The sequence below is a fragment of the Doryrhamphus excisus genome, linkage group LG1 (assembly GCF_037039965.1).
Source record: "Doryrhamphus excisus strain RoL-2023G ecotype Guam linkage group LG1, RoL_Dexc_Guam_v1.1, whole genome shotgun sequence".
In the NCBI taxonomy this organism is placed as follows: Eukaryota; Metazoa; Chordata; class Actinopteri; order Syngnathiformes; family Syngnathidae; genus Doryrhamphus; species Doryrhamphus excisus.
Genome location: NC_136357.1, coordinates 7,482,812 through 7,500,976, shown reverse-complemented (window position 1 = coordinate 7,500,976; position 18,165 = coordinate 7,482,812). Strand labels below are relative to the sequence as shown.

Here is an 18,165-nt window from a genome sequence, read left to right as displayed (position 1 = left end):
AATCTTCGAAACATTTATTGTCAAATGTGATTTTTCGTCAACAAGACAATCGACTGGCTTTATGTTGTGGCTTGTGTGTACATAATATTTACTGCATGACATGCATGCACTGTAACATGCACGGTCAACAATAAACTGCAAATATATTTAATTGGCAGGCCAACATTCAAATTCTAAATGTATACTTTATTATATAGCATTTATTAAACCACACAACACAAGAACAGTACTTTGAAAATATTGCCACACCATGCTAATGCATTTGTCTGCTTCAACAGCATTATCTTTGACATGACAAGACTGTAGGAAAAATGATGACATTTAGTTAAGTGCTGCCCAGCAGCATAACAGAATCTCATGTATGGGTATTGTATTGACTTAAAAGTCCAGCAGGGTTTAATTATGCGAACTGAATGCACTTAAGTCTCAAACCACACATTTAGTAATGCCACTTAAAGAACAGTCCAACATCAGTATGGCTCATCTTTCAAGCTTTGATAAAGGCAGCAAGTAAACATCATCCCAAATAGCTGAAATTGAAAAGATATAAAGTGTTAGTTGAATACAACAGGACATTGGTCATATTGCATAAAAATGTCTATTCTGCTGAGGAACTTTACCTGTAAAAAGGCAATCCCAATGCCCAATGCACCCAGAATGTAGAGCTGACACAGAATGAAGTCCTCTAATTTCACGATGCAGCCTCCCTGGCAGCACAAACACAGTAACAACATTCCAGTCATGTTGAAATGTACATTTGGAGCACATCTGTGTGCACCTCCACCTTGTAAATATTGGAAGGATGGTCTCTGCGGCCACAGAGGCTGCTGGGAGTCTTGCAGCAGCTGTCAGGAATGAGTTGCTCGTCCTGTGCTTCCTGGATCCAAACACTGTCTCTCCAGTCTGAGGAGCTGTTACTTCCACAGCACTGGAACTGAGTGGAAAGAACTCACACGGATGATTGACTTTGAATGGAAATTGAGCTTACTCCAAATGTGAGACTGTTCAGATTGCATTGTAATGCAAACCTCCTGATGGAGCTTGTCCACAACATGTGTGACACTGTCTTCTCCAGGTTGTTGGTATTTCTGCTGCATGGTCACCTTCAGATTCTGTCTCAGCTCCTCGTCCAACTGTGAAGCAGACACAGAATATGAGCGCACACTCCTCCACAATATAAAATGCTTGTATCATCACATTCCTTTTCTGTAATCATTGTACCATGACTTCAAAATTCCACATTAAAACAGGATGACTAAGCTCATCAAAGTATTTTCAAATGACTTGACAGAATTCAGGTACTACAGGCATTTCATATCCTGGAACAGAGCATGTTGATATAAAGTTGAAAAATTACCTGATGGCAGAAAGGGAAACACTGGAGCAAAAAAAGGGGGGGGGGGAAGACATGAGTGAGAAGGATGCAACATCAAGCCCAATGCAGATATACATAAACAGACATGCCATCAGTCTTTAACAGGCACCTTCATTCATTTATGGTCTCATTTAAAATAAACACGGACAGGGGTGGAGGTGGCGAAAACATGCATGAAGGAAACAAAGTGGCATATAAATCTAAGTTGGCAGGAAGTTAAGACTAGAATTAAAAGGGTCTTGCACCTCTTGGTAGATGATAAACGCCATGACACCTGCAATGATTTCCAGCAGGAAAACGCACAGTAACAAGACCAAGTACTGAAAGACAGATACAAAATATAAACAAATAGAGCTGTCAATCATAAGGTATATGCATTTAAAATCAGTAGTAATAGTAGAGATAAAATAGCTAAGCACTTTCAAGCCAACAGGAAGTTGTTCATCTGTTGCCATGGTAATAAGGTCACCAAGGTCGCTCACATTAACTTCTATATTACAGCACATGTATCCTCTGGCTGCGTCTGCATGTCTGCTGCACACGGCCGCTTGTGATTCTCCTCATTCCTCTGACATTAGTCAAACTCTAAATGTAAACTCCTAAAGACACACGCTGCTCCACTCAGCCTGTCATAGGTACAGTTACAGCCGGCCAGTCGCAGTGAGTTACAGGGAGACACAAGGTCACAGAGGATCAACTTTCAATCCCCACTAGACTCGTTTGTAAACAGGATTTGGAACAGCCCTGTCCTTCTTTTTATGCAACTGTGAGTGAAATTATTTTTCACATGCAGTCTCACCACAATCAAAAGACTCTTGGTCTCACTCATGGTGGCACAGCATCCAATGATGCCAGTCACGATCACAATGACTCCAGCAGCAATCAGGATGTAAGCAGACGTTGAGTAGAAGCTGGAGTTCAGTAGACTGATGTAGTCGCTCTTCTCCACTAGAGTCCACACACCCACGGCCAGCACTGCACCCCCAGCCAGCTAAAAGAAGGCACCCAATTCAAATGTTTGGTTTTCAACAATATCAAGCTGAGACCAAATGAATATCTTACTGTAGCTTTAGTGGCTAAAGGACAGAAAATATTTAGCTTATGTAAGCCCAGTGTGCATTTTATGTCTCATCACTTTTATCTGCATCATCTCGAGCAAAACATGCATTTACTAAAGGAACCATTGAGATCAACTTACCCAAAAAAGAATGTTAAATATAAAGAGCACATACTTCAGACAGATTGTCCCACAGGCGTTGGTGTTTTCACGACTAGCTTCCATTCTAAAATAAACATGGAGAGGTGAGTGCCCTATGTTGCTATACAGTTTGATAGTAACTGGATTTGCAGACATTGAAAAGGCTTTGGAGTCATGGATTTAGAGTGGAGATTCATGGAGAAACACAGAATACCGTATTTTGTAGTCATTGTATTTAACAATCATGTTTAGAATAAAATTATTAGTAATAGTATTTTGATGGCCCATGTCTCTTCTGATCTGGTAATGCTCCTGCACGAAAATGAAATGGAAATATGAAGTAGATGTCATCCGACACATGCTACCAGTCTAGAATACTACTAGTCTGGAAGGTATTCGCCTTGAGTAAATATGAACAGTGATGCCTCCCAGTGTGCAAACATTAGACAAAGATACTTAACAGCTTGTGTCACGTGACATGCAGCAAATGTGCCTGTCAACCTAAATATTACTTTCAGTATTTGATTTTTAATGGAATTGAGGCATGAATGAAATGTTGGTGCTGAGCATCATGTAAGACTGTCACATTTTAGACATAACTTATCTATGGGATGACAACTTAAAACTATAATCCTATAAATACAAATACATAGAAAATGTGCTTTTCCTGACAAAGGTGCAAGCAGTGGTCAAAGCAAAACACTTGCCCGTTGGAGTTATTTTTAACTATTGTGTCATGGAAAAAAGTGCTCCAGCTTTCAAGCGAAGCCAAACACTCGTACCTGATTCAGGATCACAGTGGCAATGTCTTTCAGGATCAGCCCACAGCCCACTTGTGGAGGTAGTACTTGGAGGTCTTGTTGACAAATCTGTAACACAGTAGTGTGTCCTCTTGGAGCTGCTCGCCCAACCAAACGCTTTGCTAAAGTGCGTGTCTGCCCCCCACTGGTGTCTCTCTCACACACACGATGGCTTCAGGTGGCCACAATGTGTGGGGAACCTGGAGGAAATCTTCAGGAAATACACAATGACAAGAGGTGGGAACAACTACGTATATTTAAGTGAATCAGTGCACAAAGAGGTTTACAGTAAACCCACCTTTGATCAACCAGAAAAATACACAATAGGTGCGAGTCATGGAAAGAAAGTGCTGCTGGACCTCATTTTAACCTGTAGCTCAAACTCAACTTACAACTGTCCCATCTAACAAACTGCAAGGCCACCAAATTATGCCCTTCAAAATGGTTTTCCTTTGGTGATCATGCACAGCAACCTCTTCGTGCAGCACACTGTACCAGGGAAAGTGTGTGCTCACACTGTCGATCAAGCTGGGCAACCAAAGTCCTGAAAAAAAAATGGCTATATTAGGTATAAATGCACAATAAAAGTAACAATAAAATAATAATGCCCGGTCTAGTGGCTGTGTAGAATTGCACTGCATCCTTCTGAGAGACATTTCCAATACTTGTGAGTGTACATATACACCTAATGTTGTGACTGATAAGTGTGTGCAGAAAAAATGCTCAACTGTGATGAAACCACTGAAAGAGGCCTACTGATAAAATAAATGAAAATTACAATCTGAATCAAAGTGTCTTAAAAAAACGAAAAAAGCAATGTCACATAACAAATGACCTCAGAGCCTCTAAGAAATATTGGCTATTGTAGTAGGAACAAATATAAATGAGTCCATACTGAGCCAGGTGAGTCATCAGCTCCTCTATATTGTATCCAGTTTTGGCACTGCACTCGTAAAACAAAGCCTGGTGCTGCTGCTTGGACCAAAGGAAAACAGATTATACTTCATTTGCTTAGCAGAGGCAGAAAGTTCTTAAATGATGAATTGGACCTCACCTGTGCTAACTTCTCCCCATCTCTTGTTATCACTTTCCTACTTTCCTGAGTGTCAGCCAGGTCCACCTTGTTTCCAAGCAGCATCAGCACTGCACCATCGCACATCTTCTCCTGAGACACAGATTACTCTACTTACACTAATGCAGGGGTGGACGAACAACTGCTCGAAGGCCAAATTCGGCTCGTATTTAACCATTTTAGTCCCATGACGTCCAAAGACCTCTTTTCACAATGTAACGTTGACTGCCAAAGATGTCTGTGTGAATTTCAGACTTGGAAGTAAACAACTGTTCAGATGTTTGAAGTGGGTCTTCAAAGTTCAGCAAAAATGCCAAAAAACTGGCCGTATGGAGCTCTCTTCTTTGAAAATGTCTGGCACCGAATAAGTGAATATAAAAGTTCTAACATACAAGCTGGCAACATGACTTTCAAGTTAGGGTTTAAGTAGCTACCTCACCCACAGTGCCAAATAAACACAAGTCAACACATTTGTGAGACAATTTAACCTACCCACTGCACTGTATGGGAAGTTAAAAAGGAGGGACTTTCACACACGCTTTAACTCATTCCCTACCAAAAATGTAGTTATGTTTTTTTCAACCCAAACCCGAAGACATATTTATATATCTTTTTTGTCATGAGAGGCAAAAAATGGTGATGATGCAACTGTACAATACAATAAAAAGCATTGAGCTCTGCAGCCTGGGCCAGCTTACGCATTGAAGGGACATTTTACTATTTTTACAGCCAGCTCAGTTCCAAATGTAAAAATTGTAAATAGTTCATTTTATATTTGTAAATACATTGCTATTTCCTTGTAAAAGATTGTTTGCTATAGTGGTTTAGATATTTTGGCTAAATATACATGCCTAAATGTGTGTGAGTGAAATATATATATATATATTTTTTTTTTTAAAAAGCTGTTTTTTTCCCTTTTTTTAACAAAAAAAACATAATATTTTGCCAAAACTTACCTATGTTCTACTGCTGATTACTATAGAACAGAAAAAGGTACAAACAATTTTTTTTTTCTGATGCAAGCCTAATCATTCATTTGGCAGGTAACCTCTTTATATAGCCGTAGAACCCAATATTCTGTGTGCCTTGAAAATAATAAAAAATGGTCTGCCTGCCCCTGCTCTAAAGTGTGAGAGTTGAAGACCAATGATAGCTATGTCAAGGAGAATGGTGAAGTATGGCTGGTTTTGCATCCACCTACTCACTTCCACTGAGTCCATCCACCCTCTCACAGCGGTGAAGGAGGCTGCACAAGTGATGTCATACACAACCAAAACGGCATCGGCCTTGCGGTAGTACTGTTCTGTGATGCTGCGAAACCTGCAAACGTGTGGGATAAGTAAAGAGGGTCATATGTTGAGAAGTAGCAGACTTAACGGGCAGCGGACTGACCTCTCTTGGCCTGCAGTATCCCATAACTGGAGGGTGATGGAGGTGGAACCCAGAGTGATGGTCTTCATCTGGAAGTCTATACCTAGGAGCAAACAAGCTCATAAACAAGCACGAGACGTGTTACAGGTGGTAAAAGGTTGATAAAAGCTTACCAGCAGTAGCGCTCATAGGACTGTAGAAATGTCCTGTGCAATAGTGCTGGATGAAGGAGCTCTTGCCCACCCCTGTGCTACCCAAGAATACCACCTTGAACACCTGTTGAGGACTCACAAGTCTGCTCTAAAAAGTAACATGTCCTTGCTGTAAGGAAGGTGTTTGGACTCACTGCTGCGTCTGATTCAGATAATAATACATTTGATGGTGCATTATTTTTCCTACCTGTCCAACTTTCTCACAACTGTCTCTACATGATGGCTGGCAACTCTGAGATGTGTTTGATTTAATTGCTTTTTTCTCTTTGACCTGGTCCAACCCATCACATGAGCATGCGTGTCTTCAGCACAGACAAGCCAGTACACAAAATGAGTTATTTCTGCCTCAGAAGGCTGTGAAGACAGTGGATGTAGACTGGCTTACACAAACCTTTTCAATGGCTTGTCTTGTAGAAAGTAGTGCCCTATGACTGACCCTCTCTTCTGCAAAGTCTGTGCCATATTCGGACTCTGAAAAATGGTTTGGTGGGAAGTGAGAAAGAGGGAATTAGCTGTAATATAATGTGAAATATTAGTTAACACCATCAACACACGCTGGCAGCTTTACCAATACAGTCCTCTACAATATATAATACACAATATGTATTCTACTGTGTGTACATAAAAAAAGAACCCAGTGCTCAGGAGTGACATTTATTCTGTGGTACAAATAACTTCACAGCATAAACACACTCGCTTCATTTTATCTGATGCAGGGCAGTACAAGATGGTTATTAACAAGTGATGTTTTATGCCATTTTGTGAGCATTTCCGGCATGGTTGTTTGTTGTGGTGAACTGCCCTGATTTTTACCCCACAAACAGCACAAGGAATGGAGATGTAATAAAGGGACTTAATGCCTTGAATTGAGATACGGCTTTCTGTCTTTGCAAGAAGCCCCAATGTTTAGAATAACATAAACCCCTCAAGGCAATCCTTCAGTTCAACCATTGCATCCACACACGCACAAGATGCTGACTGAGTTCCATCAGTAACAAGATGCCGTATAAAGAATCATGGCCAGGAGGTGGGAAGGAAGCAATGTACTGTTCTCCAGACTTAGCTTAGGGAGGATAAATGTGCTGTGTCCATGCGGTGTAGAAGTCTGCACTGAGGTCATAGGTTAGCGGCAGAGGAGGAAGGAGCGGCCGTCTGTGACTAACCCTCTTTTTTGTCAGCTGGGCATCTTTCTCGTCTCGCAGGGTTTTATTCATATCTCTACAGATGGAAGGAACAGTGGTTACTGGGTCACACAAAGTAAATGCTCGGTTTTGATCAGCATAGTCAAAACAAATTTGTATTATGTTCATTACTGTGGTTGGAGTTTGTAGTGATGAACTTGCCTCAACAACTCCAGCTGTCTCAAGAGACTTTCCTTCTCTTTCTGCATGTTTCTTGACACTTTCATCACGTTTCTGTGGTGAAACAAGAGATTATTAAAAATCACTGTACTGTAGTGTACAGACTGAACTGAAATCAGCGAAATGCAACAAAATGGAGAGCAGTGATGCAAACAAGCGTGATCAACAGTCATATTACATGCAGAGTATGACAAATGTTGTACATGTTGGCAGGTCTGCACTAAAATGAAAGTCAGCTGGCATAGGTTCCAGCTTACCTGAGGTCCTCATGTGGACAGAAAAAGATCCAATGTAATATCAATACAAGCAATATAATATCCAAGTGAAAGCCCTAGTCATTTATCCACAATAAGATTATATTGACAATGCAGTCTACAAAAAAAACCCTAAATCTTTAACTTCAAATTACTTAAAAAAAACGCATCATTCTCTTGTTTGCACCTGCTAAAATGTCTGCAGTGGCAAACCCTACCTACGTACATGTCTGCTGTCATGTAGGGTTGCCAACACCCGTATTGAGCTGACAGGGTGCACTTTGTACTGTATTGCCACAAGAATCAACACTAGTCTGTGTTGATTCTAGTCAACACTGTTCATTCCTTCTCAGTTTGACACAGTCTATGCCAATCGAAGCCAGTGTGTATGATCATTCCCTAATCAAACCTATTGCTGTGCGGCTTTTCTTGTATCTTTGTTTACACGCTTTGCCTAGCCGTCACTGGTGTCAGTGAGTTATCTGCCACCCTCTCACCTCACCCTCTGACTCCAAAACATTTTACCACAGTGACAGTTTGTTTTTAAAACAAACAAACAGAGCTCATGTTTGTGGGGTACTAACTTTTTGATGTGTCACTGAACAATTTTGCTCTCTTGTATTTATACTAAATACTGCATGTCTTGTCCTCAAAGCACCATTTGTACGTATGTCGTTGTTTCATGAACATAAACAGTGTGTCCAGCCTTATGACAGGGATCTCCCGGCTCACCAGTGGATTTTCAGTAGTTCACAAAAGCGTCAAAATATTTGCTTCAACTTTTAGTAGATTTTGTTTAATTATAACTGTTGAATTGTCATTTTATAAAATTCACCACAAAATAGCATGACACCAATGGCCATACCCAGTGGAGATTGTTGATTGCTTGTTTCACAAAAATAAAAAAGGCAAAAAACCCAAACTATTCACCCAAAGTCTTTTTTTTTTTTTTTTTAATAATTACACCCATTTACGAGGGGTCCTTGGAATTTTATAACGGCGCGCCCTGGCTCATAGCACCACGATACATAACCGGTATCGGTTTTGGCCTCACTCAAGGATGACCCGTATCGCAATCTGACTCAGCAGCATGAAACCCTGATCTGAGCATGCCTAGTTTGGATTGAATGATTCATTTCGCACTTCAAATAAACCTAAAGGAGGTGCATCTTACTGCTGTCTGGCCACTTGCTCCTTGGCGGCACTGAGCTGCAGCTGGGCCAGCTGCCCCAAAGCGGCCTGTAGCTGCTCTCTGCTGCTCTCCGCCTGCTCCTGGAGCTGCTTGTTGAGACTGCGCAGCTGCTGGTTCTTCTCCCTCATGTTTACCTGCTCATAGATCAGCTGCTGCATTCTGTTGTCCAGCTTTAAGAGAAGAAAGGTTCTGGTGGCTCCCTTGTTATGTTGACATTCTAAAGCAGTAACATCCTTACACACCTCTTTCTGTCTGCTCAGCATGATCTCCAATTCTTCATCCCGCATCTTCAACTCCTCTTCAACCTGTAAGCCTCTCTTCTTTTGTTTGATGCTCTCCTATGTACATTTAATTAGTAAGATCACCGTCTTAACATTCAAACTAATAATGCACGTCTGTACCTGAGCAAGGCGTTTGTCTTGTTCTTCACGGATTTGGTTGTCCATTTCTTCATATATGGACCTAACAACTTGGTTATGTTCACTCTCGCGTCTAAAAAGCAACAAAGTGGAATTGATTTCAAAACTCGCCTCAATGTTTGGGCCCACTGACCAGAATAAAGCAAGTAGGTTTGCTACCTGAGCAGAGCTTGTTCTAGATTGTCTCTCTCTCTCATGGAGTCTTGCAAATGGGTCACGGCATGGAGCAGGATGCCTTCCAGGAGACTCAGCAGATCTGGACGGTCTCTCTGAAGTTCACACCAGAGAGAACAGAGCTCCTGCTGACTGGCACACAACAGCAAAACACAGTCAAATTTCATAACCATATTCTGTAGAAGAATACTAAGGAAACCTGATAAAAAAATTTTTTTGAGCAGAGCAATGCACTTGTCATAAGGCAGCCGTATTTATAGACTGTGGGACATGGACCTTTTTTTTTTTTATTTTACATAGGAGGAAATGTGCATTCTACATTAATTCCTGCTTGAAATATATATCGTTTCAATAAAGTGATTGTTGACCACCTCTTTTTCATTCTCTCAATGTTGGAGTTGATATCAACACAAAAACATCACAATCTGCAATCATGTTTTTGCAGCAACAATGTACAATAGATTCTTCAAGCAATAGATATGTTACTGCATTTGTGCAGATGTTTCTTAGCAGCAAACATCTCACCTGTCAAATAGTTTGTTTGCGCCAAGCTCATGGAGTATGTTTGTGAGTCTAATTGCGGCCGAATCCTCAGACCAGTCCACCTGATCTCTGTCCTTGTGTGTAAAGTCTTGATTTTGCTCCGTCATGTCATACTGCCCCATCAGCTCACCTGCATAGTGAATATTTAAGAGTTGTTAAAAGACATATTTCACCATTACATGTGCAGTTCTGTGAAGAAAAGAAGGATACCCCATGTGCTTGTCAGTCCCCTAAAGGTGTGCAGTGAATTTTGTGGTGATTCAGTCTGACTTATGGTGTGTATTTTTTTAGAAGCAATAGTACAGACAACACATATTATGTACATATTATGCCAAATGTTCACCCCTTTGTGAAAATACAGCTCAGGAGTAAAGGGATTAGACCAAGGGGTGTGCTTTTTCCACAGGACTGTATGTGCAGTATGATCACCAAGTCCTGTGCTGAACTCCACCGGTGTAAGGAACCCATTGCTCTCACGGTCCAGACTCTCAAACACCGTCTCCAGCTGTTCGGGCGACAGAGGCAACTCCATCTGCAGCCTCTGTGGAAGGGATGTGAAAATCAAAGACCTTAACTTGTATACTACCAAACCAGCTACTCACCTGCATGTCCCGCTTTGTGATGAAGCCTTTCCCTTCTTTGTCACAGAGCACAAACAGCTCCTTCGCCTTGCTCATGGTCTCTGCCTGCGGACTTGATGCTCTCGCTTCCTTTCTAGTGGTGGGTGAGCCCAGCGGGCTACGACCTCTGCCTGGTCTGGGGCTCCCGGCCGACAGCCCCTGAGGTCGTGGGCTTACAGGTACTGCCTCGCCACTCCCGAGACTTTCAAGCACCTCACCATCCTTCAGCCACTTAGACATCGTAGGAGCTGTGCTGCGACAGAGACGAAGGAGCAGGGACTGAATCTTTAAAAGTGAATAGAAAAGTACACACCTGTGTATCAACAGACAGCTCGCTTTTGGCTACAACATCCCTCAGGGTTCCTCCCTTGTCAAACAAGAACAACAAACTCTGCTGGGACTGTAGACATTATCTCCAGCTGCTCTGTCAAAACACAGCCACGTCTGCATTGGAAACGTTAAAGCATACACTATGACATTTTATACTAGCTCAAGTTTAGTGTACTGGTTCAAAGTTAGGAATTTATTTCTCTCCATCAAATACCACAAAGGCATAATTACTGGACTTGGGAACACATGTTTATAATATCTATCCAGGTTTATTGAAAGACGAAAATAAATATTCCGCATATATGATCAATGCACCAGGATGTGTAGAGAATAAGGCCCGGGACGCAGTCATGTGAGGTTTGTGTGTTCTTCTTGGGCAGACAACCAGGAGTGAGGATATGCAAATATTCTGTGTCCTCTTATTTGCATTATGAGAGCTACCACAATTGCTGGAAAATTGTCCTCCAAAAAACACAGGTAAATTATGTCACTCTTTCTTTTAGCTCTGAGTGATTTATGACCGTGAGACTCCATACAGTGTTAAAACAATGAAGATAATGGGTGACATTTAAAGTAAAGCAGAAAACACTACCTTACCCAGCTACCAAGCTTCTACAAACTCTACAATGTTTCCAGATCCATTTAAAATATATATCTATAGAGTGGCTACTGATAAAGCTCTGGGGAGATGATCTATGGAGTCTTCAGAACTTCCTCCTGGGTAGGAGGTAGGAGGTAAGCGGAATTCCAGCGTGAAAACTTATGTCAACAATATACTGGAGCGTGTTTATGTTTAGGGCAAAGGTGAAAAACGCTTAAATAGCCAAACATATTTTAATGAGTGTTTTCTCCCAGAAAGGGAAAGTGAAGAAAGAGGTTCCAACTTATGATGGCAAAAAAAAAGCCTTACCCAAAATATGACTGTACACATTTACGGACAGCTCTAGCAAAGGAATGTTATAAAATTATAGCGTAAGCTTAGGTTGTACAATTCTATACAAATGTTATACAAATATGTCGAGTCTTAAAACAAAACAACAGTCATTTTGGTAACGTTAGCTAACTTAGCTAACCAATGTAACGCAACATAATGTAGCAATTAAAATTATTCATAAACAGAAGCAAATACGCTTTATTCATGATGGCGAACATCAGTTCTTTTGTGAAACAAATCATACACGAAAGTTATAACAATTCACATTAGTCAAGTTAAAAAAGTTTCAATGAAAACATACCTTGGCTGCGTTGGCCGCAGGTGTCCCCTACCTTTGATCACTTCTCAGCAGTCCAGTCAAGTACTGACTGCAGCCGCTTGATGGCAGTGAAGATCATTTCTACGGAGCTTTACCGTAAAGCCTAGTATAGTATGCAGCAGGAAATTCGTGCAAGTACTAGTGAGTTTTTAACGCTGCTCTTTAATGTTATTTAAGATTATATTAAAAAAAATAAAAACAAACCACAAACGTTACTTACGATATGCTTGTATCTACGAGGTGAAATTCGTATGTGAAAATTTACAGGAACTACTATAGTGTTCATTATAGTAAAAGGCGCCGTTACCATGGAGGATACGGAAATGCATGCATGGCTTACTGCTAGAGAGCATTTAGGCGCTTCAAGTGGGTATTGTCTCCAAATAATCGCGGATCACAAGGCGTTTGCTGTTTTCCCCCCCGCTTTTCGAGTCTCCTTTTTGTTTCCCAAATGCTTTATATCGGTAAGTACTTGAAGTACATTAGGTGTCTTCCGTTACGTTAGAAAAGACAAATATAACAACATAAGAGCTTGTTGTAGTAGTAAACATGTCTGGGCGGAATTCCTGGAAGTTACCACACCGGTGTGGATGTCTGCCAAACTACCGATTGTTATGGAGATAAAATGTATATTTTCAGACCATTATTTGTCTCTTGACGACAGACATCGCAAAGGGTAGACATTATTAAAATACAGTTAACGGTAAAGTATGGCGAGTACTACAAATCAAGTCCATTTCGGTAAAATCTACAATTCCGAGGACGGGACTTGTGTAACATTCTGAGTACGTTGACTATATAATGCTGGCTCTCCTTTCCGTGATCTAGCATCCAGTGGCATCTGGATGCAGGTACAAAATCACAGTTTGTCCTCTGAGAAAGCACAGACTCACAATTACTTTGTGTTTTCTTGCAGGTCATTCACTATAAGGAGAAATTCAATCAAAGATGCCACATGTAAACAGCTGCTGTGATTTCTTGGACTTCCTGCAATCATCATAAAATATCTCATCCTCGAGGAGCTAACACAGGATGTTTCTGAACAGAGATGTCACTGGACTACCAGATTGCTGCAAGAATACAGTATTTTTGGAAGAATACGACAGGACCTAACCATGTGAATTAATGGATGCTCGTAGGCCATCACCATCGAGAAGCTTTTGTGTATAACAGTACAAAAGTATTGAAAGATGCTGCAGACCGGCAACTACTCGCTGGTGCTGCTGATCCAGCTGACACTACTGGCCTTTGACCTTTTCGTCAACTCCTTTAGTGAACTGTTGAGAGGAGCGGCCGTCATCCAGCTTGTGCTCTTCATGTAAGTTATTTGCTTGTATGAAAGCATGTTACTCAGAGGTTTAATGAGTATAGCTAAAGACTAAGGCCTGCCTGTGTATGGGCAAAATGAGTACTCATGTGTGTACATGAATCCCATTTCAGCAATCATTTCAATATATCTTTTCAAGGGACAATACTACAGAAATGTAATTTGTATATACTGTACCTTAGAGTAGTCGGTGTACAGCTTGTATAGCATATAGATTTACTATGGAGCGAAAATGACACAACACAGCTATTATCATCTAAATAGCTGGCACCACAAGTGAGTACACATATTCATATTGTCAATATATTTTTAAAAAATTGTCTGAGCACCATTGTTATCAATTAGTGCTCAATTAGGTTGAGGTTTATTTATTTGTTTGTTTTATTATTCAATTTATTACAAATTATTTAAATTATTTGTGCAATTTACTGTTTACGCTGTACATTGTTGTTCATATTTGATGTCATCTATTCACCACATTATTGTTAATTATTATTATACGGGAGCCAGGCAAAGACATTTTGTTGGCAATTTCACTGCTGTTATTGTGCAATGACAATAAAGAAAGTCTATCTATCTATCTATCTATCTATCTATCTTATCTATCTTATCTATCCATCTAATCTCCTTTCTCAGCAAGGCAGTTGTCAGTTGTTTGGTCTTAAGTTGGAAAATATCGATGCAGCCCAGCTTCCCAAGGGATTGTGCTCTTCTTCAGAATGTACATTTTGGAATTTATGTTTACTTCAATGATCCCCTGCTGCCAACCCTGAAATATCCAAGTTACTTTATTCTATAGTATTGTACCTTGAGAATATATGCTGTCATAAAAATGGTTGCTGAAATGTGAGGGTTGTACTCACTTTTGCGAGATGCTGTATGCTCTTGTTTGCAGCATCCAGGACATCGCCATCTTGTTCAACGTGATCATCGTCCTCCTGATGATGTTCAACACCTACGTGTTCCAGGTGGGCCTGATGTCGCTGCTGTTGGAGCGCTTCAGGGCTCTGCTTTTGTTCTCCGCGCTGTACCTAACCCTCAGTATCTGCCTCCATAGCTGGGTGATGGTATGTCATACAACATGTATATGCAACAATGGCGTTGTACACCGTGTTTACTGAAGTGCTTCCTTTTTTGATAGAATCTAAGATGGAGAGAATCTAATCGCTTTGTTTGGACAGACGGCCTTCAAGCTCTGTTTGTGTTCCAGAGGACAGGTAATTAGCATCAATAGTATGTTTCTTTCCAGCTCAAGTATTTGCTTTATTCAGCAAATATATTTCTGCTTACAGTGGCAGTGTTGTATTACTACTTCTACAAACGCACAGCAGAGTACATGGGAGACCCAAGGCTCTATGTGGACTCTCTTTGGCTGCGTGATGCCTTTGCCAAAGCTCGTCAGTAGTTTCACAGCTATTGAGCAACAACTGCAGCCCTGCTGTTGGTGAACATTTATGTAGCGGATTCCTCTCTACACTGAACATAATTTCATGCTTTTGTTCTTTATTCATAAAGTGATCATCTTGTTAAAGACACTCGTATGTCAGAAGAGGAACAGGGAATCACAACTTAAGCCCATTTATGGCAGCTTCCTGTTTTTAAACCGATGGCATGACTAGAGGAGTGCACCACACTATTTGTTTACTGTTGCCAAGTGGGCAGTCGCTTTAAAGCTTTCCAAGGACGGGTAAACTAGGCTGGCATATTGTATTAATCAGGATTGAGCCTGGTAATCTATGAGGCCTTTGTAGTACACTCTACACAGTGATGCTGTATGACATTCAAGTGCTGTCAAGATTTAAGATGAATGTTTAACTGTTTTAGTACATATAGAACACAATGTTATGTTTGATGTTGTGTTTGTCATGCCGATGGAGATCCCTGTTGGTTCATTAAGCCTTAAGGCTTTGTAGTGGTTTACATGACGCCAACAAATGATTACGATGAAGTCCATTCACCTGTTTCAGTTCATGCTTTTTTTTTTTTTTAATTAAACTATCCTCCAATCCTGTTGTAATCCATCACTAGGCTACTCTGCATTACCTTAAGAGACAAGGTGAAACAGACTGCTCTATTTATAACACAAAGATTAATCAGGGGATTGGAGGTTTTAGACGCCACTAGCGCAACAAACCATAAATAGCTGTCTGAGTGTTAGAAATAACCTTCTCGGCACAGGTTAAGTTGCTGTGCACTTTCACGCCTGGTTCTTGGAGCTGCACTAACATAACCATAATTACAAACACTGCATCTCCCATGCTGAACAAACGAAAAGTTGTACAAACCCGCCATTTATTGTGAAAACAATTCAAAATATTGTCAGTGCATCCAATCATGCTTGAGAAGCCAGTTACGTGTGTGTATGTCTGTCCCACTGGAATGCGTCATCTTTAAAGTCATCTACCTGAAATGACATCAGAAACAATTAAGCTGCAACCAAACATAAATCCTGATGAGGTTTTCATCTATAAACATACCTTCATACGTAGATGCCAACCCACAGGAGCAAGAAGAGCACACCGAAGCCCATAAAAAGCGAAGCCACCAGTGAGATGAGCAACTCCTTGTAGACGTCTCTGGTGTATTTGGTTGAAGTTACCTCATAGCTGATGAGGAGTCAAGGCTGAACTCATTTAAAAACATACAACCATAACTATAGATCCCACCAGGGATGCTACGATCGATTGGCCACTGCGTGAAAAAGCATGTGATCGATATATGCTGATAAATGCCTTTCAACGCTGATCACACAAGCCGTTGACCTGTTACTCGTACTATTGCAGCCTGTAGCAATGCCTGAATGTAGTGTAGCCTCTTTCCCTAACGTCTTAAATAGCATTTTCCTTGCGCTTTCTTCATCACGTCTGCCATGTGGAACTTACCTGCCAAAACATGTCACACAAATCTTGTGTTGAGGAGCTTTGATTTAATACAGAATTGAAGGACACTTGGAGTATGATGAATTTTAGGAGTCAGTCTCCTTCAAGAATGCATTTCATCCACCACAAGTTTCACGATCTATATGCAGTCATTGAAAAAAAATATTAGACAAGCCTTATTTCTTCAATTTTTCTTTTATGTTCTCTTTAATGCCTAGCACAACTAATAGATACATTTGTTTTGACAAATATGACAACAAAAAATAGCTTGTAAGAGCGTAATTTAAAAGGCATGTATATCTAGCCATTTCCATGGTTTTCAAAATCACTTAAATTCTTACATCAATAGTTATGGCATTGTACTGCAAAAAAACCCCGTGTTTTTAGGTACTCCATGTTGTCGTTCATTGTATTCTTCAGGTTGCATACTTGTAGTAGTGCCAGCCATTACAATTTACAAGAAATTGAAGAAATAAGACTGGTTTAACATTTTTTTCCATGGCTGTATGTTCTCTTTTAAGTCAAATATGAAATATTACAATAAGATCATTTCACTGTTTCTTTTTTCAAATCACATAACCAATAACAGGGGTGCAGCCGGGAATTCTGGGCCCCATGAAACTATGATTAGTAATGGCCTATTTTTTGTGGAATTGTCCTGACTTTTTCCTTTTTATGACACCCCTGGCCAACAGCAGCCATCATACATAAATTGAATTATAATCGCTGTGATTGGAATAGTAGGTATTGGTTCATGGATGATCAGAATCGGCAGCATAAAACCCTGATCAGAGCATCCCTAGTTCTTACTTAGAGAGGACATTTTGAAATGAAGTCATGAAATATGTATCCGCAGCAAGCAAAACATTGCAACCTTTCTTCTTTTATTTGACACATTAAGTAGCAAATGTATCATAGTTCCTGTAAATCTTCATTAAAATTCAAACTTTTGACTATTGGTGGTAATGTTAGGGGAAGGTATTTTTATATGAGTTGGAGTGCATATTCTTGCAGGCATTATACTGGGAAGAGAATCAATCTCCGGTATGATTTTTTTCTGTCACACTTACTCCGTGTATAGTATTTTAAACAAGTGTTTTGTAAGGATACACGAAGAACCAAGCGGTGAAGAACATGCCGATGGCCAACAAGACCACTGTGAGGTGGGGGAACACAGCCGGGTTCACCGGGCTGGTGTATCTTGTCATCGCCTCAAGTTCCTGCAGCAAAAACATCACACGAATGTTATAATTTACATTACATGCACATGCATTTGTTATCAATCGACCAGTTTGTGTTTACTATTCATTGGGTTGTAATACATGAGAGTTTGACACGAGAGGCTAACGTCGCTATGCTAGCTAATCAGCATCTCTTTTCTAAATAGATAATACAGAGATAATACAGCTACTATGTGGTTTGGCGGTGTAATTTGCAGTTATTGCAAACACATATTTGAAGAATAAAAAGCAGAAAATATACCATTTCGAGTGAAGCGGAGCTGCTACCTCTAAGGTCTACGATGGTAAAGCCACGTACTGCCTCGCTCTTCCGGGTTTAAGTGACATAGACTGAACTTCGAAAAAATGTACGCCCTCGGTTTCGTCTTTCAGGTTTCTCCGATTGCGATTGAGTATGCCGTATATCGTTTTTGTTAACAAAAGAGGCCAAAACTTAAAATTTTAGCATAATACAAGTCCTTCATCGTCAAAGAAATATCGGTCTAGATGTATTTCAGCGAGAGCGTTTTATAGTACCTGAGAAATAGTCCTCAGGGCAAAAGCA

The 18,165-nt window shown here is 40.5% G+C and overlaps 4 protein-coding genes across 5 annotated transcripts; 1 reads left to right on the top strand and 3 right to left on the bottom strand.

The window, feature by feature from the left end:
* Positions 1–9: 9 nt before the first annotated feature.
* cd151 (CD151 molecule) lies at positions 10–3,505 on the bottom strand. Its single transcript, XM_058075961.2, has 9 exons — positions 3,356–3,505; positions 2,574–2,658; positions 2,175–2,366; positions 1,621–1,695; positions 1,358–1,378; positions 1,029–1,133; positions 785–934; positions 621–707; positions 10–530 (listed from the first exon to the last, which is right to left on the bottom strand). The coding sequence occupies exons 2-9, from the start codon at positions 2,655–2,657 to the stop codon at positions 471–473; spliced, it is 774 nt and encodes a 257-aa protein (XP_057931944.2). The 5' UTR covers position 2,658; positions 3,356–3,505; the 3' UTR covers positions 10–470.
* Positions 3,506–3,767: 262 nt separating this feature from the next.
* cracr2b (calcium release activated channel regulator 2B) lies at positions 3,768–12,234 on the bottom strand. Of its 2 annotated transcripts, none has more exons than XM_058075957.2 (18): positions 12,157–12,234; positions 10,574–10,876; positions 10,401–10,512; positions 9,954–10,101; positions 9,414–9,560; positions 9,237–9,327; positions 9,078–9,173; positions 8,818–9,005; positions 7,372–7,443; positions 7,192–7,246; positions 6,420–6,499; positions 6,216–6,330; positions 5,990–6,116; positions 5,838–5,919; positions 5,651–5,765; positions 4,428–4,538; positions 4,269–4,345; positions 3,768–3,917 (listed from the first exon to the last, which is right to left on the bottom strand). In XM_058075957.2, the coding sequence occupies exons 2-18, from the start codon at positions 10,829–10,831 to the stop codon at positions 3,833–3,835; spliced, it is 1,959 nt and encodes a 652-aa protein (XP_057931940.2). In that variant the 5' UTR covers positions 10,832–10,876; positions 12,157–12,234; the 3' UTR covers positions 3,768–3,832. The 2 variants fall into 2 exon arrangements, with proteins under 2 accessions (XP_057931940.2, XP_057931941.2); XM_058075958.2 differs by having other exon boundaries at positions 10,574–10,839.
* A 261-nt stretch (positions 12,235–12,495) lies between these two features.
* Positions 12,496–15,305, top strand: tmem138 (transmembrane protein 138). The gene is made up of 5 exons (XM_058075477.2): positions 12,496–12,638; positions 13,091–13,492; positions 14,397–14,568; positions 14,643–14,718; positions 14,794–15,305. Exons 2-5 carry the CDS (start codon positions 13,365–13,367, stop codon positions 14,904–14,906), a joined length of 489 nt encoding a protein of 162 aa, XP_057931460.1. The 5' UTR covers positions 12,496–12,638; positions 13,091–13,364; the 3' UTR covers positions 14,907–15,305.
* A 471-nt stretch (positions 15,306–15,776) lies between these two features.
* Positions 15,777–18,001, bottom strand: tmem258 (transmembrane protein 258). The gene is made up of 4 exons (XM_058075478.2): positions 17,863–18,001; positions 17,491–17,600; positions 15,979–16,107; positions 15,777–15,905 (listed from the first exon to the last, which is right to left on the bottom strand). Exons 1-3 carry the CDS (start codon positions 17,863–17,865, stop codon positions 15,981–15,983), a joined length of 240 nt encoding a protein of 79 aa, XP_057931461.1. The 5' UTR covers positions 17,866–18,001; the 3' UTR covers positions 15,777–15,905; positions 15,979–15,980.
* Between the last annotated feature and the right edge of the window lie 164 nt (positions 18,002–18,165).

Excerpts from the sequence above, each read along its gene's own strand:
- cd151 (XM_058075961.2), bottom strand. The coding sequence starts at position 2,657 with ATGGAAGCTAGTCGTGAAAACACCAACGCCTGTGGGACAATCTGTCTG. Across the intron at positions 2,367-2,573 it reads TATTTAACATTCTTTTTTGG|CTGGCTGGGGGTGCAGTGCT; the intron begins GTAAGTTGATCT and ends GCCTTCTTTTAG. Across the intron at positions 1,379-1,620 it reads CGTTTATCATCTACCAAGAG|TGTTTCCCTTTCTGCCATCA; the intron begins GTGCAAGACCCT and ends TTTTTGCTCCAG.
- cracr2b (XM_058075957.2), bottom strand. The coding sequence starts at position 10,831 with ATGTCTAAGTGGCTGAAGGATGGTGAGGTGCTTGAAAGTCTCGGGAGT. Across the intron at positions 9,328-9,413 it reads CTAGAACAAGCTCTGCTCAG|ACGCGAGAGTGAACATAACC; the intron begins GTAGCAAACCTA and ends GTTGCTTTTTAG. Across the intron at positions 4,346-4,427 it reads ATGGGGAGAAGTTAGCACAG|CAGCACCAGGCTTTGTTTTA; the intron begins GTGAGGTCCAAT and ends TGGTCCAAGCAG.
- tmem138 (XM_058075477.2), top strand. The coding sequence starts at position 13,365 with ATGCTGCAGACCGGCAACTACTCGCTGGTGCTGCTGATCCAGCTGACA. Across the intron at positions 13,493-14,396 it reads ATCCAGCTTGTGCTCTTCAT|CATCCAGGACATCGCCATCT; the intron begins GTAAGTTATTTG and ends TCTTGTTTGCAG. Across the intron at positions 14,569-14,642 it reads GCCTCCATAGCTGGGTGATG|AATCTAAGATGGAGAGAATC; the intron begins GTATGTCATACA and ends CTTTTTTGATAG.
- tmem258 (XM_058075478.2), bottom strand. Across the intron at positions 16,108-17,490 it reads TTCACCGCTTGGTTCTTCGT|CTATGAGGTAACTTCAACCA; the intron begins GTATCCTTACAA and ends ACTCCTCATCAG.